The sequence below is a fragment of the Giraffa tippelskirchi genome, chromosome 4 (assembly GCF_054371585.1).
Source record: "Giraffa tippelskirchi isolate mGirTip1 chromosome 4, T2T-mGirTip1v1.2.pri, whole genome shotgun sequence".
In the NCBI taxonomy this organism is placed as follows: domain Eukaryota; kingdom Metazoa; phylum Chordata; class Mammalia; order Artiodactyla; family Giraffidae; genus Giraffa; species Giraffa tippelskirchi.
Window position 1 is genome coordinate 183,199,769 of NC_137278.1, and position 24,765 is coordinate 183,224,533.

A 24,765-nucleotide genomic window follows, 5' to 3' on the forward strand; every position below is an offset into this window, starting at 1 on the left:
GACTCAGACAAGAGTTTATTTAGTTCAACCAAAACTTCCTGTGTACATGAAAACTCAAGATACTTTTTTTACTTGGGTTTCCTTATTCCCACAGTATCTTTAGTACTTTTTATGTAAAGTATTTCCTGTAAGGTTTCTCTTTTGTCACAGATTTACCTGCTAATACCTCAAAAAAATTGTATTTTCTTACTCTATTCCTCTTTTCTTCCTGAAATTCAATACCAGCTACCAAGCTACCAAGCTAGCTGTGTATGTAAACTGTCTGAGTCAAGTTAGAGGGAATATTTTGTAACACATGTTATCAGTAACATTCAGATAACATCATTTTCACAGCAGACTTTGGCTCAGTTATCATTTAAAAATTACTCTTGTCAAGAATTGCAAAAGGTATATATATGATCCTTTAATTGGGATGTCAGCTCAGTGATTACATTGCCAGTGAGCTGGGATTAAAATCAAGGACCACACTTGCTCCGTGCCTTGTGTAAAGTTAGTGTTTAGTAAATACTTTTCAATTGGTTTGACGAAAGATGTCATCGAAGAGCCAGTCAAGTGTTCTTCATAAATTCAAGGGAGTCATCTTTTCCACTATGTCTTCAGAAGAACTTCTAAATTCCCTGGATTCTTTTGAGGCAAGAGAGGATGATGTGTTTCTGGTTTCCTATCCAAAATCTGGTAAAGTTTATTTCAATGTATCTTTAAAAAGTAGATATATAAAAATGATAATACATGTAATACGTTTTATCAAACATTTACTTTTCAGAACTTTTCCACTAGAAATTAAAGTACCTTAAATGCTTATTTTCATGAAAAAATTTATTAGAAAGTCAAAAAAATGTGCTTTAAGAAAATTCAACTGTAGAAATTAGAGCTTTAGTACACTTTTGTTTTGACTTTATTCACAGACATATAGATAGTAATATATAATAAGCATGATATCAGTAACATTATAAAGTTCTCTTCATACTTTGAGCCAGGCATACTGATAAATAAATAGTTTTTATTCAATTTGTACTTAATGATTGATCTGTAAATAAATAATTGTTTTCTTCTGGGCTGATAAGAACAAGTGGCTAATTTATACCATATACAAACAACTATATATAAGGCGTCCACTGGACATATTTTTTAAATATGTATTTATTTGGCTGCACTGGATCTTAGTTGCTGCACGGGGGATATTTTTAGTTGTAGCATGAGGGATCTAGTTCCCAGATGCTAGATCTAGTTGTAGCATGAGGGAGCTAGATCTCCAGATGGAATTTGGGCCCCTTACATTGGGGGCCTGGAGTCTTAACCGCTGGACCACCAGGGAAGTCCCGGGACTTATTGTTGCCTATAAATTGGTATTTTCCATTAGCTGCCAGGAGGTCCCCTTCAGCAGCACAAAACTGTATATTCTCTCTTCTTATCAGAATAAATCAGTATATTTAATTAAAATAATGCAAATATCATTATTATATAGTTACATTTATATGACTGTTATACATATTTAAGGCTATTAACATCATAATCTAAAGTAGTCTTAAATTTAAAACATTATGTTAGAGCACTGTTTAAATATTTATTCAACTATAAATTTGTTAATCTTGTATCTAACTGGAATTATGAGATAAATGGAAACTAAGCCTCATTTAAACCAATTTGGAACATTGCTTTCAAATTAGCAAAACATCCTCCCCACCGAAATTTTTACTTCTCTGCTCCAGTTTTCTATAGTCTACACCACTGGAGCATATCCTCATTTGTTTTCTGTAAGATAAAGTGGTATCTATTCCAGACTTAATGGCAGTACATTTGCATCTCCTTGATGTTTGGATACAGCATTCGTTCATTGTTCAAATGCTTTGTTTGCACAACTGCTCTGTATTTGCATGCAGACAAAAACAAGATTCCGTGTCTGTATTCAGCAGGGAGCTAGGGAGATAGACATGAATACAACTCTATTTTGATGTGTGCTGCTTCCGGGAGACAGAGAGGGTGAGCAATTAGAAGAGGGAACTGGGGACTCAGAAGGCAGTTTCTAGAAGAGCAAGATGCATGAGCTTGCAGCACCAGCAGGAATCATGAATGAAAAGATCTGTGTGTTTGTGAACTGGAGAAGGTGCTAGAAGTGAGTGGTAACGTGGAAGAGTATTTCAGGCTGATGAAACAGCATATACAGTTTTCATCACTCTTCACGATCTTTAAAATGTGATTCTTCCTGTAAAGGGAACTAACATCTCGAATGTTCCAACAGGTTTATCTGTGTGTTGAGGTGATAACTATTTATAATAAAACTAATGTATTCATTGCTTTTATAACCTCATGTTCATTTTCTATATTCATTTTGAGTATCACTTGATTAAAAATGCGTTTCATTTTATTTTCTTATGAAGGCACTCACTGGATTGCAAAAGTCATTGAGAACATTCCCAATGCTAGAATTACCCTAACACCTCCTATTGAATTGGGAGACATTTCTAAATTTGAAGAACTAAAAACGTACTGTGAGAGGAGAGTTATTCCAACGCATTTGAGCTACAGCATGCTACCAATGAATATTAAACAGAAACAATGCAAGGTAAGTTCAATGGTTAAAGACAGAGGCTCGGGGGGTACACAAAACTGAACTTGGATTCTTGTTGTGTCACTTTCAAGCTGTGTGACCTTTGAAAATTGCTAATGTTCTCTGAGTATTGGTGTCCTCATTTAACACAAGGATAATAGTATTCATCTCACATAGTGTGATAAACATTAAACAAGAAAATGAGTATATAGGTATTACCACAGTATCTGGCTCATAAAAATCTGAGTATGACATTGGTATGTCAACTGTAATTATGCTAGATAATGTCTTATTCTATTCTGAATCTAGTTTGAGTCATTTTCTTTAAATATTGATGTCTAGAGAAAGAAAAACTGCCTTAATAATATTATTTTAATTATTTTATCTATCATTTTTGCAAAAGGTTATATGGGAAAGAATAAAAAGTAAAATGTAATATAAAACACTGAAGAAAGGGGAACACATGTAAACCCATGGCTGATTCATGTCAATGTATGGAAAACTATTACAATATTGTAAAGTAATTAGCCCCCAACTAAAATAAATAAATTTATAAAAAAAAAAACAAAAACACTGAAGAATAGTTATCTCAAGCCATTTTTTAAAGTCCTCACGTTATTATTTTAGAAGTTACTTCTAATTTTTAAAGTTTTTTTTCTATTTTCACGTATTTCTTATTAAAATTTGTTTTCATGGAGAAATGCAGGATCAGAAAAAAAGAGGATAAAATTTGTAAAGCTAAGGCAAGACACATGTGTCCACTGTAAACAATTTCCAAGTAATGATGCCTTTTAAACAATGTTAGTTATATTCTTAAAAATAAATAAACCTACCAAATGTGCATACATCAAAGCAGATCTTCCAATGATTATAACTCTATAACCACAATGTCTCCATGTATACCATTTACTCTCCAGTTCAGGTAAGAGTAACACAAGGAGAGGTAAATACCATGGAGTTTGTGTTTATCCCAAGCAAATCTATCAGAAAAGGTGAAAGTATGCTAAGCTGATTACAATTTGACTCAATTGAGCATTTTCATTTCAAACAGACTATCTATGAGAGAGAGATTTGGGTAGAAAAGGAGTCTGGTACACTTAAAAACCCTTAGGACAATGCAATAACACTGATAACAAATGCCACCAGTGATTAAGTTCTGCTTTATAAATGTTACAACAGTGACAAGAGTAGCTATTTTTCCTCTTATAAGCAAAGAAGCCAGAATTCAGAAAAGGTGTGTGTGTGTGCATGCTCAGTTGCTTAAGACGTGTCTGACTGTTTGCACCCCATGGACAGTGGCCTGCCAAGCTCCTCTGTCCATGGAATTCTCCAGGCAAGAATACTGGAGTAGGGTGCCATGCCCTTTTCCAGGATTGTAGCAGGGTGTATTTTAAAAACTCCACACTAACACTACAGCCTGAAGGTATGATCCTTTCATTGCCACCCTTTAATGGGGACTGAGACTGTCTGGTTGTCCCTAGAATGCCAAGGCAATGACCTGTCTTCTGTTGCTGATGGCTGAGCCCCAAGAGCTTGGAGGATGGGCAAGCCTTAACTACCCCTGTAGGGCTAGACAGATAGTAAGTTCCTCCTGCCATTATTCTCTATCAGCTCTCAACCCTACTTGGCCTCCTATATTTTCTTCCTAATATTTGACTCTCCTTTTGAATGTTTCCAAACTTTCTTACGTGAAATTTATATTTTCAGCCCATTTTACACTGTCTGTGTGCTCAGTCGTGTCTGACTCTTTGCAACCCCATGGATTGTAGCCCACCAGGGCTCAGCTGTCCATGGAATTCTCCAGGCAAGAACACTGGAGTGGGTTGCCATTTCCTTCTCCACAGATTTTGTCAGACCAGGGATCGAACCTGCATCTCTTGTGTCTCCTGCATTGGCAGGCAAGTTCCTTACCACTGCGTCACATTAATATTTAATTTTTTAAATAAATTTTCAATTTTTAAGGAAATTTAATTTTAAAAATATTCAGTTAATATTTAATTTTTTGTCCAGAGTACTATTCTACCTTCTGTTCATATTTCATAACCTCCCCCTAATAATTTTTATAATTTCTTAAGATACATTCACAATGTGTGTGTGTGTTTATTGAGTGTAATTGACATATAACAGTATGTTAGTTTCAGCTGTATGACATAGTGATATCATATTTGTATACACATCGCACTATCTATTTAACATTCTTCATTGTACATGAACACCTTCTTTTAACCTTTTTTGGTAAAATATATGTTAATGGGCTGCACTGTCCCTCCCACTAGAACGTACTGACATGTAACTTAAGGAAGAATTCTCCAAAGTCCCTAAAAAATTATTCTCTTTACCAAAAAATAAAGCCTCCAACTGGATGTCTAAGGCTTTAAATTCTGCCATTTATTCCTTCTTGCTAAGGCAGTGGATTTTTAAACTGTGGTGTCTGGGCCTTGGGGTTCTGTGAATCTGCCCAGGAAGCCTATGCAGTTAGAGGAAGCCCGAGTTGTTGTGTTCTTCCATGATTATCTCTTGGGACGAAGAGAAGATAACTGCGGGGGTAAAGGTGGCTCTTCATTCCTGCGTGTCGTGGTCTTTGTGTATCTTTCAAGTAAAGAGGAGCAGGTGCTATTAATGAGGGTCACAATACCTGGACTATGAACACAATAGGGAAAGATAGTTATGTATGAAAAATGACTCAGTAAACACTTCCTTATCTAAGTCAAATATGTCCTCCCTGATTTTCAATTAAAAAGCAAGTTAGAATATCTGGTACTCATGCAATGGTGACCTTGACTGGCGACAGTCCTATTATCACCAGGCTTCTCACATTGGCTTCCAGAGGTTTTTTATATGCTCCTATAGTTCTCTGTATTTCACTATTATAACCCTCATAACACTGCATTGTCAAAAGTGGATTTAATTATCTGTTTCCCTCACTTCACTGGGTCAGAAAGATCCCCTAGAGGAGGAAATGGCAACCCACTCCCAGTATTCTTGCCTGGAAAATTCTGTGGACAGAAGAGCCTGGTGGGCTACCGTCCACGGATTGCAAAGAGTCAGACATGACCAAGTGTGTGCACCACACACACACACACACACACTCTCACTTGACTGCAAGTTTTGAGAGTGCGGGAATCATTTTTGTCTTGCTCATTATTCTATTCCCTGGCTCTGGAACGTTTTTGCACACTAGCTGACATACAATAGTGAAAGTCGCTCAGTCGTGTCCGATTCTTTGTGACCCCATGGACTATACAGTCCATGGAATTCTCCAGGCCAGAATACTGGAGTGGGTAGCCGTTCCCTTCTCTAGGGGCTCTTCCCAACCCAGTAATCAAACGCAGGTCTCCCGCATTGTAGGCAGATCCTTCACCAGCTGAGCCAGACATACAATAGGTGTTAAATAAATATTTATCGAATCAAATTAAATTGCAGTTGCAGTATTTGTATAAATTGGCAAGGTATCTTAGATTCCTTACTCTTTAGCTGATTAAATTGTAGAAAAAGGAATTCCAAAACATTATTCTTTCTATAAATATGGATAATTTGTAAGAAATCTTCTTGTACATAAATCATATTTTGTCATACATGGATATTAAAATATTAATCTTGTCCTTCACCTGAGGAGGACTTTCTCAAGTATATCCCTGAAAAGATAGGACCAAATTTTAGCACATAAATTCAAAAAGTCTGGTCAGTGGGCCAGCAGCGTCAACATCTCCTGGGAGCTTGCTACAAATGCACAATGCCAGGCCTCATCCTGGAACTTCTGAGTGAGTATCTGCATTTTAACAAGATCCCCTGATGATTTGTATGCACCTTCAATTTTGAGACACTCTGGTATCTAAGTCTGTATTTAATAATCAGCTGAAGCTACCAAAAAGTTGTCACTTGCATAGGTAAGTGTGGCTGCTACTTTCTCTTAGGAAATGTTTTGTCTTGGGGCTACTTCCATACAAAAATAAATTGATTTTTTTTTTTTTGACAGATTATCTACATCGTTAGGAATCCAAAAGATACAGCTGTTTCATTCTTCCACTACTACAAGGATAACCCTAATCTCCCTAGCATTGAAACCTGGCATGAATTTTTTGAGCTGTTCCTAAAAGGAGATGGTAAATATAACAGTGATTTTTATTCATAATATACAGAGAATATCTTCACTCAAGATAAAAGCATTTTCCAAAAGTTCAAGTGAATCCTAACAGCCTACTTTCAGAAATATATTTGAATAGATTATTCCTTTGCTTCTTCTATGTATATTCTTTCTCACTTTGTTTCTTCATAGTTTTTTTTTTATCACCAAGGGGTAGAACATATTAGCGATGACTTATTAGCTGGTTTTCATGTCTTCAGAAACAGAAATTAATTCTGATCAAGCATTTTTTTTTTTTTCATATACCCTCAGTCTGTTCCCTGAAGTAATTATTCACTGATTGAAGTACAGTGATTTACAGCTGAAACCTAGACAGGTAGCTTGAAACATGCCTTATATATACCTGCATGGAAAATAAATCATGTCAAACAGTACACACACACACTCCCAACCCCCTAGATATAACACATGTGAAAGAATTTGCCATCTTGACACTTGGAAGAAAGTAATTTATTCTGAAAACACCTCAGTGATACATTACTTGTTGAGCTGCACAGCACATGTTAGGCCTGCCACCATGCACGACCCTTGGGTTTATTCTTTTTTCCCTGACTCGGTGGTGTCTGGAGCACTTAAAAAAAACTCTTCTAAATTCCCAGGGCTTTGATTAAACAAAAATAATATAGTAAGAAGATGAAGAATCCAGAAGAGACACAATTTAGAAATGGTATATTCCCTGAGGATCTTATCTCTCACTTGGCTTAATTACTAATTTCACTATTTTACTTGCGAATTGTCAAGCTTTTGCTTGTTAATTTAAGAGAGGCCACAGACAAGAGTAACCTTAACATGAAGACATAGGAAACTCACCAGCAACAAGGCTTAATATTTTGTTTTGTGATAATTGCTATGGAAGAACATACTATGCTCACTGTTTCAACTCCTCTTTCTAGTTTGTTCCCTATCTATTGGCACATATTCGGTAGAATCATCAAATTTCAGAAATGACAGGTATAGTAAAGGTCATCTGGTTTAAACACCCACCTGATGTTTGAAGCACCTTTACAACACCCCCCAAAATTGTAGAGGCTAAGTTTGAACTTCTTGACAAGTCCATACCCCTTACTACTGCCCCAAAGCAACACATTCAATATTGGTATTGCTAAGATGTTTTTAAAAATCTTCCTATGTGATATAGATTGTGCACATACCATGTGATACAGACACTTGGTTAGGTACTCTGCAAACACAATCTCATTTCATCCTCACTAGAAAACATGAGGTAGATGTTCTTACCCTCACTTTATAGGTGAGGAGAAGGAAGACTTTGGTAGGCCAAATACCTTTCCCACAGATGCATAAATAATGAGGAGAGCTGAGACTTAAGTCAAGCGTCAACTCCAAAAATCTTTGCTCTGACCACTGTGTCGTAACTCATCTGGAAAAAAAAAAAAAACTATCCCTCTAATCATTAATTCATCTTCCACCTGATAGCCCTCTAAATATTCGAAGATTGTTAGCATGCCTCACTCTGCCTCAATTCCATTTTTGGAATAAGCAGAGATTAAATACATAAATTATTTTTGAAAAACAGATCTTGAGTCTGCATTTCTTTAAGAAAAGAAAAGCTGTGTTCATCTCCAGCTGTTATAGACTGTGGTTCACCACCTCTCTCACCATTGCATGAGTGCTCATTTGGCAACATCTCTATCATTTTGCAGTGGTTATATGTATGTGACTGTGTTTCAAGGATGTTCTTCAGTCACTTTTGGAGGGGAGGGTTATTTCTCTTGCAAATGACATGATGTAGTAGAAAAAACAAGCTATGGAGACAGTATAACTGGGATCAAGTGCTGACTATATTTTATTCCATATGTAACTTTGCACAAGTAGCTTAGTTGTTCTGAGGTTCAGACTCCTAACATAAAATAGGATTTTTAAAATTATCTATTTTGTAGAATTATTTAGAGGCTAAAGTTTGTTGTAGAAATCTGTTCACTTATTCTATTAGACATAGTCATTTAAACCCACAAAGACTCACATAGTTTCACATTAGGGTGGAAATGTTACAAGTAGATATTTACCTAGAAAGATTAATTTATAGCTGAGGCATCAAAGTACCCTGGACCCAACTCCAAACCATAAATATAAATACACATGATATGAGCAGATAGGATAGTGGAGATATACATAGCTACACGTTTGTCTAATCATTAAATTTTCTCTTTCAGTTTATAAATACGCTTTAGGTTTTCAAATTACATAATAACTATCAATTGTGTTCTGGCAATATCCCAACAGATTAATATCTCAGTGCAGTATTAGTATTTTTCTTTTTTCCCCTACAGCCCCTTCTCCAGTTTTATATTAGAACTTTCTATTTCCTAGGCTACTTCATCTAGGCAAGTTTCATTTTCCACAGTTATCTGTCATCAGAGTGCTTTCTAGAAACTAGTAACCACGAGCCTCATTGTAACAGGATATAAGAGTGGGGCATAAGGTTTGCAGGAAATGTGGGAGGTTTGAAATAGCTGAGGTGAAGAACAGGCGAATGTGTTAATGCAGAACAAATAGTTTCGCTGGGCAAACTTGGGGCCTTTAAGGCTGGAAAAATGAATTTGCAGTGCTATAAACAGAGTTGTGTAAATTTTCCAGCAGAACTCAGCAGCAAAGAGAGAAGAAAAGAAGGGGAATTGCTTCATTTCAACACTGAGTGTTTTTTGATGATTGAAATAAACAGTAAGGGGGCAAAAAAATGGAAGGTATTGGCAAGTCAGTTGTTGAGGGGATAAATAAAAGCAAGAAAATGAAAAAAAAAAAGGTCAGAGTAGGGGATTGTACAAGCTACCCATTAAGGTTTTGCTCTAAAATCAGAATCTTCAGTAACTGTAGGAGAGAGATTGGAAGGTTGGTTTCTGACTGAGGCAAGGGTGGAAAGAGCAGTATATTAAAAAAAAAACATGAATCCCAAAGGAACTTAGATTCTTTAGGAGAGAGAACTTCTAGAAGTTGGTAGGAAGCAGTGAGGTTTATGACTCATTCTCCAGACCCTAAGACACTTGGATTGGTTGAGAAAGAGCAACTTCTGTCCGGGAGCGTTTCAGAAGAGTGAGTAATTTGGATCGCAGAAGGGCCATCCTGGCATATGTTAAGACCAGGAAGTGGTAGAATAATTCTGTATTACGTGAAGAATGTGCAGAAAAACATTTCCCATTAAGGAAGATTTCAAATGTGTTTTGGAAACTGTTATTTTCTTTAAAGCCAGAGGTCTACTAATGACCTAGACAATGAGGATTCTGATTAAAATATAAACTAAAACTGTAATTTCCTATATTAGTAACACCACCACAGGCAGCCAGTTTCTTTAGATTCTTTTGGCTGGCTTACATCCTTTTGGAACAAGGTGGAGAATGAATTAATTAGTCAATAGTAGAATAGCTGGCTCTCAAATTATGATCAGGCTATTATGCAAAGTTGATTCTTAAATCTATTTGGGGCATGTTGGAATATGCTTCCTACAGAAAACCCATGATGGACAAGGTCAATTACACCTAATCACTGGGTATGATGCTGGATCTGTGTCCCTTCTCAGCTTCTTGGTACTAGAAATACAGGCTCTCCTGACAGTACCGGGAGCTTTCAGAGCCTCAACAACTCTGTTGTTGTCGTTTAGTCACTAAGTTGTGTCTGACTCTTTGCGACCCCCTGGACTGAAGCCTGCCAGGCTCCTCTGTCCATGGCATTTCCCAGGCAAGAATATTGGAGAGGTTGCCATTTCCTTCTCCAGGGGATCTTCCTGACCCAGGGATTGAATCCATGTCTCTCGCATTGGCAGGCAGATTGTTTAACCTCTGAACCACCTGGGAAGTCCCAGCAACTCTAGGAGGTGCCATTAATGACCAGGGCTGGGCTGTAGCTGCTGGGGAGAGGGGGTGAGGCAGATTGAATCTGTAAGCATAGTCTAGGATTCTAGGGACTTCCTAAATTTGAGAGCAAATCAGTCTTCCTCCTACATGTGTTTTGTACCTAGGAAAAGGTTGGCCGTTCTTAGAAGATAAACTATTATCACTGATATGGTAATTTGGGTAATTCTAAGATAAAGTATTATGTAAGTCACTGAAATAGCAATGAGATTGCTCATAACTGAAGATTGTATCAGGGAAGTTCTTCTTAGCACCATTATCATTACACAGTCTTCAGGGCCCATGGAGTAGAAAATTGGGCTGATACTCTAATGATACCACTGTAGTCTTGGAAATTCTTGTTTTAAAAATAGATTATAGTTATTTTTTTGCCCTTTGCTTCCTCATGAGCTGAAGCTATGAAAAATTGCAGTTAGTTTAGAGTTTGTTGTACTTCAATTTAATCAAAGATTTAATGTTCTAAGTGTCTATCACAATGTCTGGCAGACACTAATAGCTTAATAAATGTTGATTAAATGAATTAGCAGTTAGCAAATCTTCAGGAAATTGCTAGTAATATAGCTCTTTTAGGACTGAGGCATTGTGCATGCTTAGTCACTCAGTCATGTCTGACTCTCTGTGACCCCATGGACTATATAGCCCACTAGGATCTTCTGTCCATGGGATTTTTCAGGCAAGAATACTGGAGTGGATTGCCATTTCCTCCTCCAGGGGATCCTCCCAACCCAGGGATCAAACCCGCATCTCCTATGTATCCTGCATTGCAGGTAGATTCTTTACCCACTGAGCCATTGGGGAAGCCAAGACTGAGCTAGTATTAAATGTTTGGATGATAAGGAGATGTTGACAAAAATTCATCAATAGTCCACCTAAGAAAAAATGGAAAATTTTACTTAAGTCAACCCGAGGATTAAAACCGAGGAGACAGACTTTCAGAAAGCTCTGAAGACTGCTCCACCTGCTCGAGGTCAAAGCACAGTTATATAAGTTCTGAGACAAGGGGTTATATGTCAAATGATGTGTAATAGAAAGTTTACACGATCCAGATCTACATGTACAAAGTGAGTCATGAATCATCATGATTTCTTACAAGATTAAGAAGGAACATTGTCTCCGAAGGAAGTCTGGTTATACAGAGGCACAATACCCTCTGAATGGGAGAGAGGAGGACCAAACAGGCAAACTTTCATGTTTAAAGTTTTCTTGTCTTTCCATAAAATATGAACTTTATTTCACCAATGTCCTGCTTTTGATCATTAATGTTTTTTATGGCTGTTCTCTGAACATGTATCTTTTTCTTTTCTTTGAACTTTTAAATTTTGTATTGCCAGATTTTGTAATATAGCCAATTAATGTTGTGATAGTTTCAAGTGAACGGTGAGAGGACTCAGCCATACATATACGTGTATCCATTCTCCCCCAAACCCCCTCCCATCCAGGCTGCCACATAACATAGACAAGAGTTCCATGTATTATACAGTATGTCCTTGCTCGTTTTCCATTTTAAATATAGCAGTGTGTACATGACCATCTCAAGTTCCCTAACTTCCCCCTGACAACCATAAGTTCATTCTCTAAGTCTGTCAGTCTTGATCATTAATTTTTTGATAGAAAGCATTAGGTGATCAAATGTTTGGCCCCTTGATGCCAGGGTAGTTGCTTACCTAGCCTGAGTCCACCGTGTTCCTTGATATCAAATCTTGATAGCCTGGTTCTGTTTTTCCTTTTAGGAGGTTGTACTTGTAAGATAAATGGCAAAGGGTAATAGTCAATTCCCAGTTGTCCATAGTACTTAATGCCAATTTTTGCCTTGCATGTGCATCCATGTGTATGTTCATTACTTTATAAAGAGCTGTAGATATGAAAAACAGTTTCAAGTTGTTTAGATATTATTAACTTCATAGGAGTTGATGATCACTTTATAAGTTACACAAACAGTAGTCAAAATTGTCAATAGGAGTAACAATGTCTTAAGTAAAGACTGAAGCCAAAACCCTCCTAAACCATACCATTTTCCTAGTATTTTCCTCAGATCAGGAAAAGGATCTTTCATAGGGGAAATTTGATTCTTCAGGTATCATAAGACAAGTTACATTAGAAGAGTCATCAGGTGTAAAAACACAATATTCAGTATTATAGCACGTTTCCCCCTGAGAAGGAGTTAGAATATCCAGGACCATGCAATCCTGTAGGACCACTTTTCTCATCAAGGAAACTTCCAAACTGAGCAAGCTAATGGCTTGATTACTATCATTCAGAGCTTGCTGAGTAAATTTCGTTAAAGCCTCTATGTGATTAATGATATCTTCCCTTCCAACTAAAGGAAAGAGTATCACAGCCAAACGGTCATACCATTGGAAAGCTGATCGAAGCTTTAATGCCAGCATGCTCGCATTAAAGGCAGATTGGCAGGGGCTGTTTCCAAGGCTTCCTGTAGGTGACCTTGAGCCCAGGGGAAATCAACTGTGCATCTTCCTAACCAATCAGGGGAAGGCCAAGCCCAAAACTTGTTCCATAAATCCACTGCTACCCAACATTTAACATCTAGTGTAAAGGAGTACTTACAACCAGGTTCAAAACAAGTGTCATTAATTGGCCAGGTAGGAGAGTCTCACTCAGTGATACTGGCAGTAGCATTAGCTTGCATAGTACTAGAATCTCCTTCTCCTAAAGTAAAATTTGTAAGAGCCATCCAGCTAGAACCTTGGAGAAGAGAAAGCCACCAGGGTAAACTAGGAGTATTGGACATAGGCAGTTGGCCACAAACCCAGCAACTGGATTGATTTTTTTTGGAACTTGCAAATAATTGAGTCCAAGGAAGAAATATATTTGGTTCATAAGTAAAAGTATGAACAACTATCAAAGTAATTAGTATACCAACCTGGTATGGCATCTTGGTTTAGCTGCCTACTTCAGATGTTGTCTTCTCATCCTGGTCTGGTAGTGATGGTCTTAGGCAGGTGTCAGAAATAGGATCTGCAGTTCTTTCAGGAGAGGAGGGCTGATTGGGTCCCTTCCATCATGACTATCAATGTTTCTTTACTTGGCTTTTCCAGTATGCATAATGTCCCGGTTACAAGTCATGGGGCATCTGTTCTTCATCCTAAAATGGATTACTGTGATAGTAAGTTTCAGAAACAATCTTTATGGTAACATAGCAAGAAGGAGCCATCCGAGAAGTAAATCTTAGGTAGTAAATACAAAATACCTTAATGACAACAACAGTAGAAATTAATGGCCCATTAAACATGATATTTTTTTCTCTCTACTAAAGTAATTACCCTCATTTCTACCAAACATAGCCAAATTAAGACTAAATTATTTGCAAAAATAAGTCGGTTTTAATAAACTTGGCCTGATTATTTACATAAGTGTAATTGATCATACAAGTCCTTTTAAGGTGACTCTGCTAGAACTCTTTATAAAAAATCTTAAATTGAAGCTATTTTGGAATTGTGAATCCTTTGGGGACTTCTGCATACCAATTAAAATAGGTGCTGATATTTTAGGATGGGAGCTCTCTGTGCTAAGTTGCTTCAGTCATTTCTGACTTTTTGCAAGCCCGTGGACTATAGCCTGCCAGGTCCCTCTGTCCAGGGGACTATCATAGACTATGGGATTATCCAGGCAAGAATACGGGAGTGGATTGTCATGCTCTTCTCCAGGGGATCTTCCATACTTAAAGTAAGTCTTTACAATTCAAAGGATAGAATGGGAGCTCTCTAAGTCTTTACAGTTCAGAGGACCCAAGAAATTAGCCCTAACCCTACAAATATCTCCCCCTGCTAACCTAATTTTTAGAAAAGAGAAAGTAAACCTTGCAGGCAGGGATCCAGGAGCCTGACTGACAAGGTAAAACTGATGTTCTACGGGCTTTTCCTAATTGTGCCCACAAAACTCAGTTTTGGAATGACAAAAAGAGCCCCATCTTGATCATTTCAGGGCAAGTTTTCGTTTAATTCACAATTAAATAAACACTTGCAAGCATACATATACTCAGCTGGTATCCCCACAGGTGGCTGTCCATTTGGGAGCTATTTGGCCTTTGAGGCACAATTTCCCATTATCAACTTGATACCCTAATTTATTTATGACTTATGATCTGATTAATTTTCTGACGACAGTGTGATGGATTGGATGCATGCTACTTCTGAGTCTAGCTCTCCAAAGTGGGTCAGTTCAACTTTTATATGTGTCTCAGTTTTCTCTTCAATAGTCTAAAATCACCATCTACAAGATGATCCATCTTTTTGTCATGTGTCCCTGGAAGAGTAATATTTACTTAATGGTTGTAGTGGGGTTCCCTTGCTCTTCGGAGCTGAATAATTCTGTCTCTCATTTTATCAGAAAATGGTTTGTTTAAGACATACATCACCACCTTGTTTGTTTTTGTTTTTTTCAGTTTAAGTCAAATATAACAAAAACCCAGCCACCTACATTTTCCTGAGCTCCCTGCTCAAAGCCCCCTCTGGTCCCTTCCCCAAAAATTCACTGGTATGCCTTAAGATTCCAAGTCTCAATGAAGTAAAAAACAACTCCAATAATATTTTTAGGATTGCCACTTTAAAGCAATGAGATCTGAATAGCAGGAGAATGCACCAGAACATTTGAACTGTACCAAGAAGCCAGAGGGGCTCAATGCGTCCACACTGATAACAAGTACAGGTTCAGGTAGATTCCAGGTACTTTCTAGTGTCCTGCCAGCTATACCATGCATATTGATAAAATGTTGATCAACAGTCAATCTGAGAAGTGGAAATTTTCATTCAAGCCAGCCTGAAGATTATCAATCATGAGACAGTTATTTCAGGAAGCTCTGATGACAATTCTGCCCCTTAGAGGTCAAAGCACAGTTTTGAAACCAAGGATTATATGTCAAATTAGGTATTATTGACAGTTGACACGATCCAGATCTACAGGTACAAAGTGAGTGGTGGGTTATGAGTCATCATAATCCCTTTCAAGATTAAGGGAGAAAATTATTTCCTAAGGAGTTGTGACCCTTTATATGTTTAAGAAGGAATGTTACCACCTAAGGAGGCCAGGTGAATGGAGATGCACAATATATTCTAAGGGGAAGGGAGGAGAGCCAAATGGACAGAAAAAGCATTTTATGTTAAAATTTTTGTCTTGTCATAAAAACTGAATTTTATCTCATCAGAGGCATGGAAAGATGTATATGTAGCATTTTGTCTATTTATTTATTTTAAATATTCATTTGGCGGCACTAGTAGTAAAGAATCTTCTTGCCAATGCAGAAGACACAAGAGATGTGGATTCTTTCCCTGGGTCAAGAAGATCCCCCTAGAGTAAGAAATGGTAATCCACTCCAGTATTCTTGCCTGAAATAGTCCATGGACAAGAGGAGCCTGGCGGGCTACAGTCCATGGAAAATTTGAACATGACTGAACACATAGTCACTTATTTTTAATATTTATTAATTTATTTGGCTGCATCAGGTTTAGTTGAGGCACATGGAATCTTTGTTGTGTCATCATGCAGGATCTTACGTTGCCCGACCCAAACTCTCTACTTGTGGAGTGTGGGTTCAGTAGGAGTGGTGCGCAGGCTTAGTTGCTCTAAAGCATGTGGAATCTTCGTTCCCCAACCAGTGATCAAACCCCTGCCCCCTGTATTGCAAGGCATATTCCTAACTACTGAACCACCAGGGAAGTCCCAAATGTAGTATTTTAAATGACTGTATTTTATGCTTTAGATGGTCAAGCTAGTCAACTTTTCTGTGGTGAGAAGTTGCTCACTGTTTGTTTTCAGTCATCATCACTTAGAGGTTATTTTGTATGATAATATTTTACTTTCAAGCCTTAGAGATTTTTAAGGCTGTCAATTTAACAAAACAATAAAAAGAGCATGTCAACCACAGAGAAATCCCTAAGACTGTATTTTTTTCAACCTTGAACTGTGAATGGAATTTTTTGAGGAAGTTCATAAAGTTTTTGTATTAAGAATTTATCATTATGAAACACATGTCACTTTACAGGAAGAAAATGATAAATTCTCATTTTTTTCCCTATTTCTCCCAAGATCCAAAGTAAGTATCAAAACACAATTCTTGGGAAAAAATGTATCTTTGTAGTTCTGGTGTCACTTCTGATGATAAAAGAATATTTACGAGAAATAAGAAAAAAAAACCACAGCCTAATTAAAAGAAGTGACCACCCAGCTTCATTTCACAATAGTGTATTTATTAATAGTTGAAATGGTAAAACTGAGCTCTCTGAAGGAAAACTCTTTCACTCCAGAGTCTAGTATGTGTGTACCTTACATTGACTACTTCACTTAAATGGGAAGAACCCAGGGATGCAAAGCTATAATGTTTAATGAAAGCTTTTTAACACATTTAATATTAACACAACAACTCACTTTTCTTCTAGTTGTATATGGATCCTGGTTTGATCACATTTTAAGCTGGGAAGAACACAAAAATGCTAAGAACATTTTAATTATATCCTATGAAGAGATGAAGAAAGTAAGTCTTTTCTGCCATTTCAACAATGAAAATTTAAGTAAAATTAAAACAGGAAGTCAATCAATGAATCTCATTTTCAGATTTCAGAGGATGAATTTGATATTTTGATGAGTTACACTTTGGGTGTATTTATTTATTTGCTTTTTGCTCAGGATCCTTCTAAAAACATAAAGAAAATAACTACTTTCCTCGGTTTAAACGTGAGTGACAGTGAGATTAATCAGATTGTTTGGAAAACATCATTCACTGAAATGAAAAATAGCACAGCCAGAGAAAACTGTGATCCAAATCACACCATCTGTGCCCTCACTTCTAACAGGAACCTGGTATTTAGGAAAGGTAAGTCAGAGATGAGATGCTTTGCCTGGATTCATATTTGGAAGTAGTTACATTTTGCCATTTTTAATGTCTCATTTCACCTTTGTTCACCCCATACCTTGCACAGTGGATTGTGCATTGTTATCCCTCAGTGAACGTTTATTAAGTGAAATTCTTGAGTTACATTCTTTCCAGATGTTGAGATTCCCAGGCTAGTTAGGAACCAACTGAGAGGTAGACACAGGTGTCAAACAGATGGAAATGATAAAGCAACTTGAAGAATGTGCTTCAGGTCTGCAGCCTAGTGTGACTGCTCATAATGGATCCTGAATTTTACAAACATGCTCACTTAGTCATAGCCACTCCAATGTAGTCCTGACCCCTGCTAGCGCAGGACACTCAGTGTGGTAGAGCGGTACCTGACACATGTTTTCTCCAGGAGAAAAAAAAGAGCTGATAGATGTGACCAGGGCATTTTTCCAACCTCACCAATCAAACAACTTGCCCTGCAGAAGTAAGAAAGAGGTGGAGAGAAAAGCTGGGATTGTTATCTGGGGATATTCCTCTGCCTGGAAACACAGAGGGCACATGTGCTCAGTTGTGTCTGATTCTTGGTGACCCCGTGGACTGTAGCCCACTAGGCTCCTTTGTCCTTGGAATTTTCCAGGCAAGAATACTGAGTGGGTTGTCATTTCCTTCTCCAGGGGATCATCCTGACCCAGAGATTGAAACCGGATCTCCTGAATTGCAGGCAAATTCTTTTACCACCAAGCCCAAAGAAAATATTGGCCAACTCATGTGTTGATAGACCAGATATTGTTTTAACTTTACAGATTACTTTTGTCCTCTTGGGTGGTTCATTTAAAAATTTCCTTAGAGTAGCAAAAATGAGAGTTAGGAGAAAGGAATATTTATTTGCCAATATTTACTAATAAACTATTTTCGAATGTCTACCAAATGTTTATTAATAAACTATTTTCTAAAAATTTTACCTAATATTTATTAATAAACTATCAGGTTTATTAATTGAATAGGTTTCAAAAATTGAATAAAATACAGACCTGTCATTCAGTTAGATCATAATCTAGATAGTACTATAAGGTAATGACAACTATACTAGTAAAATATGAGCAAATGTGAATCTATATGGATAAAGGAGAAAATGTTTGCCTAGCAAAGTAGGTGAAGAGATCAGATCTGAAACTGGGAGCATATGCAAGATTTTACTAGGAAAATGCCAGGAGGAAATACATTCCATCAAGAGCTAACAGCAAGAAGAAAATCTCAGAACCACCATGGAATTAGATGGTATCTCCCAGAAGAAGCAGGTAGTGCCATGTGCTACAGTGGTGGTGGTTGTTCAGTTGCTCAGTGGTGTCCCACTCTTTGCAATCCCATGCACCCAGACTCCCCTGTCCTTCATCTGCTCCCGGAGTTTGCTCAAACTTATGTCCATTGAGTCAGTGATGCCATCCAACCATCTCATCCTCTGTCATCCCCCTCTCCTCCTGCCTCAATCTTTCCCAGCATCAGGGTCTTTTCCAATGAGTTGGCTCTTCATATCAGGTGGCAAAAGTATGGGAGCTTCAGCTTCAGCATCAGTTCTTCCAATGAAAATTCAGGGTAGATTTCCTTTAAGATTGACTGGTTTGATCTCCTTGCTGTCCAAAGGACTCTAAAGTGGTAGATGATACATAAAGCAGAATGAGAGAGAGAAATATTATGGCTCTGATGGACACCATGAGGTCTGTTTGCTGTTTTAAGAATGGACCTGACATAGTTAGACCTGTTTGCTAGAAAATTAAATAGAACCAGAGTAGAAAATTGATTAGAATAGAGTGAAAGCAAAAGCAGAAGCAGAAAGTGCAATTAAGAGGTTGTTGTAATGGTGCAGGTAAAAAACATTGAGGGTCACAATTTGGATAGTGGCAGTGAGCCACTGATGGGTGCTGTCGGCCGAGAAGTCAGTTTAGGAGCGATCACCAGACTATGGAATTAGGTAAAATTGTTCAGGGTGAGTGGGAGGAACTAGTGAAGAAAGGGTAGAAGGGGGAAATCCTAAAACCCTGACATCAATAGCCCAAGACAAGCCAAGAAAAGAGATCAGCCAGAATTAGTAGAAACCAAACCCAGGGTCAAACATGACCATTTGTTTACCATTTGTGAATTCTGAGGATGCAGTTTCTATAGCAGTGGAGATGAAAACCACATTGAGGTGGAGGTAAAGAGATAAGAGATTAAATAAGAGGAGCAGAAGTGAAGGACCACTCTTAAGAAGTGGAAGAATGGAGGACAGTATTGGAAAGATATCGAAGCAGGGTGGGGAGAAGGGTTAGAAGGAGAGAGGAAGAGATGATAAAGGGAAGACAGCACATAGAAAGGGATGCATGAAGAAAAGAGGAGAGAGAAACAGGAAGGCACTCGGAGGGACCATGGTAAAGAGAATGCTGAAAAATGAGGAAGTTCTGATCCTTAGTCCGGTACTTCTGTTGACATTTTTTATCTTTGCCCTTTGACATCTGATTAGCAATACTCAGTATTCACATGGCTTATCCTGCAAACTTGAGAAATTTTACTCTAATGAGTTAATCTCTGACTTGCCAACTCGTGACCTTAGCAAATATCACCAGGTGAAACCATATCAACATAACTGTAGCTAGCAACAGTAATTCTAACACCTTTAAATTCTCCCTAAAAGTGGTTTCCTTATTTTATATCTAAAAAAACGCATAGGTAACAGTGGAAATAGCGTCTCTGAGATTAGTCCCCCTGAGGGCCAATTAGTAAATTAGGATTATATGAGGAATTATACACAAGGATGGGTCAATAGAGACCACTCACTTCATTCCTTGAATGGCTGGATGGAGAGAGAGTGAGTGGGGAATCCATCCTTTGAAAATAATCATTTCAACCAAATGACTATTATTGATTCAGACTTCGTGGTGAACAGAGCCATTCCTTACTTTTCAGAGGAGAATTTGTGTCTGCAGTTGTCTTTGAAGTCGGAAATGGAGCTGATATTCTAAAAAATTTCTGTGGTGGCCACAGTGATAAGGTGATAAGGAAGGGTACAGAGTAGTTCACGTAAGTGTCAGAAGTCCAAAGGCCCATACAAACTAAAACTTAGGGGGAATATTACAGGAGCATAGAAATGTGTATGGAAAAGATGCATGTTGCAGCATTGCTTATAACAATGAAAACCTTGGATGCACTTAAATGGCACTTAATATGTTTAATCAGAAATTTAAATCTATTAAGTTATATTCATGTTTATGATGGAGTCACCAAAACTAGAAATGCTAGATGAAGAATAGCCAGTGTTTACTGAGCACTTATTCTATGCCAGGAACATTATTTGACTTATCTAAAACCTGGTAACAGACTTTTAGAATGCTGTTCATGTGATTTTATTGAGACACCAGGCATCTGAATAACTTATCCAATATCACACCACTAGTAGTTTGCAGAGTCAAGATTAGAATCCAAACGGTATTATTATTATTCAGGATAACTTTCATTGTAGGTGTACAAATAGTAATACTGGAAGATGGTCAAAGTATAATGAGAAAAGTAGGTTATAATTGTATGATTTTAAATGCAGTTTATATGCTTATATATGTTTGCAAAGAAAAGCATCTAGAAGAATGCATGCTAACCAATTTATCAGCCATGTGAGCTGGGTGTATTTTCTTGATTTTTATCTTCTTTGCTTATAGGTATGTATTTTCTGAAACCTATATATTATTCTTCAAATGTCAAAAACTATTACAATATTGTAGAGTAATTAGCCCCCAACTAAAATAAATAATTTATTAAAAAAAAAAAAAACTACAATTCACTAAGAAAAGATAAAACAACCCAAAGTAAAACAGGCAAATGATATAAGCAAGTAAAAAAAAAAAAAAAGTAGAAGAAAGAGTAAAAGAATAAATCAGAAACCAAGCACACAGAAGTCAGGTCAAATGTAAAAAGAAAGACAATAATGGTTCAGGTGAATTAACATAAGAAGCCAGAAAGGAGAGCCAAGAAGAATGAAAGAATATTAAGTAAATTGATAGCATTAACACTGCTCTTCTAAGGGCCAGGCACTTTGATCTTATGAAGTTGACCTTGTGCCCCAACTAATGATGTGTTTCAGAAGCAATACCATTTCCTGACTCTGGGATCTTCTATCTCTGATAGGACTCTCTTTCCTTTTTCTTCTCCCCCAAACAGAAGAGTTCCACTTTACTTCTTAAACTCAATCTTCTGAACCAGGAATCAACAACACCAAAAATTTCTTAGGTTGTTACCTGTTTCTTTGCTGTAGCTGACACTGTCTGACATTCAGTCAAGCCATGGGTTTTGAACACCCACCATGTGGTCAGCACCTGACTCAGTACTACAGGATTACACATGAACAATGAATTACTGTCCCTAACTTGACAGAGTGTATAAGCTAGTTGGAGAGAAAAGGTTATAGAGAATAATATAAGACAGTCTGTGTACATGCATGCCAAGTCACTTCAGTTGTGTTTGACTCTGTGCAGCCCTATGGACTGTAGCCTGCCAGGCTCCGCCATCCATGGGATTCTCCAGGCAAGAATACTCGAGTGGGTTGCCATGCCTTCCTCCAGGGGATCTTCCCAACCCAGGAATCAAACCCATGTCTCTTATCTCACCTGAATTGGCGGGCAGGTTCTTTACCAATAGCACCACCTGGGAAGCCCAAGACAATCTGTAATGAAGGGATAAAATGATGTATTTTGAGCTCCACTGTACCTAGACTAGACCCCAGGGAGGAAGCCTGGGGCCAAATTGACAAAGGACCATGATCCACCAGGTCAAGGATTGAGGTGTGGTGTAGTGTGTGTGATAGAGGTGAGAAGGCCAGTCTTATGGGGTTGATGCAGTGGCCAAGGCTTTGAGGGTGACTCCAACAATCAGGAGAGGCCGAAAGACCATGTGACGTGTATGTCTTATTTCAATTTCAGGACACCTTATATTGAAAGTAAGAGTGTCATACAAGTAACTTTGTATTTGTGTTTTTAACTCTCTGAAACCAATTTTGTAAAAGAAAATTTCCTGAAATGAGACCAGTGAACTACCCCTATAGTATGTTATCAGCCCCGTTACGACTGCAGAGGTGAAGAGGTAGAAAAATAAATGTAGCATCATTGTATCCACTTTGTCTGCTTTCTGTTTGTATTAAATTTAGGTGAGATCCTTCTTTGCTGTGCTATAGTAAAACCTAGGATATTTATATATTTTTATTTTCCTTTCTAAGAAATAACTTTTTAAGCTATAAAAATTAATATGCAATTACTGAAGAAGTTAGAAACAACAGATAAGCAAATGAAGAAAAGAATAGTTCCCCACCATCTTACCAGCAAGAGATAAAATTATTCACATTTTCATATAAATTCTGGCAGCTTCCTTTTAAATGTATACATTTAAATTGGTTCTTGTCTGATTTCTTTCTGATTTTTTTCAGGGGCAGTGGGTGATTGGATAAACTACTTCACTTCAAAGCAGAAGAGAGTATTTGATGAACTATTCACAGAGAAAATGAAGCATAGTGAACTAGCAAAACATTTTGGAGATTACTCTTAATATAAATGGGAAATGACGCCAATTTCCATTTTATGCAAGGCAGTGCTTGGGGAATACATAAATATTTTTCACCAGTGTGGAAGGCAGATATTTCTTGCAGTGAAAAACAGACACCTTATGAAGAAGTGTCATGTTTGAGAGACAATTATTAGCCTATTTGGGGATAGATAATTATGAATAAAAGGGAGTATACAATTTTTGCATGGGTGAATTATATGTCTGATTTCAGGATGTTCATAAGACAAGGAGATTACTTTTATTTAGAGATAGAATATTACTGTGGGTGTTCTATAAGCTGCATTAATGTACAGCAAAAGAGGTATAGGGTTAACCAAAATAACAAATGTCTAAGAAGAAATTACTTTCTGCCTGTTTAGACCATCATGACCTCTAGACCAACATTTTTTATTTCAACATTCCCCAGTGTCTGTGTAAAAATATTCTCCAGTGTCATACAATGACAGACATCATTTTATTAAGGAAAAAACTCCTAACAGATTATATTAAATGATAGTCTGGTATATTAGTGAGGATGAAGAATAAAAAGATATTCTTTACCTTTAAATTCATACTGGCTTGACATTCCAGTATTTTCTTTATCTTCAAAAAAGTCAAATTACAAAATGTCTTACTTTTCAGTTTTGAAAAGTATGTTTCCTTGAATTATTTATGATTTTTTACAGTATTTTGAATAAGTAGGCTTTCTCCCAGAAGCATTTCTAGCATTAATACAATCTCCATAATTTTCTCCTGTAATGAATATTATTCTGTAGCTTTAGCCTAGAAGACGTTATAATGAAATTTCAGTGAACTTATTTTAAGATTATTACCTAAATGACGAAAGGCAAGTTTTGAATATCTATGGTATATTGTTTACACCTTGGCTGTATTATTTAATTCAAGGCTAAATGGAAAATCAAAACTGTGTACTGTATATGACTCTGAGCTATAAACGCAAAGCCATGGATTGAGTTAGTTAATTCAGCCAAACACTTTGATTCTGTATCTCAATGTATTGTTAATCATTTTTAGTAACTTTTGGAGTCTTTTGTGGCAAGTTTATCACAATTCAGTGACCATTAGATTTTGATCAATCTTCTCTATAGACATACTTGTTATGAATAAAATGTATTCCTTTGGACTTTATGCAATTTAGATTTTTTTTTTTTCAAAATTAAACACTCACAGAAATCTACTTCAACACCTCCCTTTCCTAAATAAATAAAGCTAGTGAATGAGAAAGGCAATCAGGTATGATTTTGGTCAAGTCCTTACCTTCATGTTGAAACTAAAGTCACACTTAACTTTCTCTGATGTTAATGTACAGAGAATGACTAAGTCATCTAAGTGAGGCAAAGAAAATCTAATGAGACTGGCAAGAGGAGAAGACAATGACTGTGGTATTCAAGGCACCAAATTCCATGAGGCTGTATCATCTTCTCACATTGAGATGATCGCTGAGGGGCTTCCCTGATGGTCCAATGATTAAGTCTCCACCTTCCAATGCAGAAGGTGCAGGTTCGATCCCTGGTCAGGAAGCTAAGATCCCATATGCCTTGTAGCCATAAAACCAAAAACGTAAAACAGAAGCAGTATTGCAACAAATTCAATAAGACTTTAAAAATGGTCCACAACAAAAAAACCAAAAAGACCATCATAGAGATGGAAAGAACTGAAATAGGACTTTATTTGATATGTTTGGGATCATTGTAATCCAGTTTTGGTAGGAAATTGTTTAAGATCAATTATTTAAACTTATAACCAAGAGCCTTGATTCATTCATCATTATCAGTCAGGCAAAAAAAGTTTTTGG

General features: G+C 37.1%; 1 protein-coding gene across 1 annotated transcript; it reads left to right on the top strand.

Annotated features, from left to right (window-relative positions):
• The first annotated feature begins 530 nt into the window (after positions 1-530).
• On the top strand, positions 531-24,098 carry LOC145545704 (sulfotransferase 6B1-like). The gene is made up of 6 exons (XM_081590515.1): positions 531-675; positions 2,379-2,563; positions 6,525-6,651; positions 16,948-17,042; positions 17,195-17,381; positions 22,834-24,098. The coding sequence occupies exons 1-6, from the start codon at positions 531-533 to the stop codon at positions 22,950-22,952; spliced, it is 858 nt and encodes a 285-aa protein (XP_081446641.1). The 3' UTR covers positions 22,953-24,098.
• Positions 24,099-24,765: the final 667 nt, after the last annotated feature.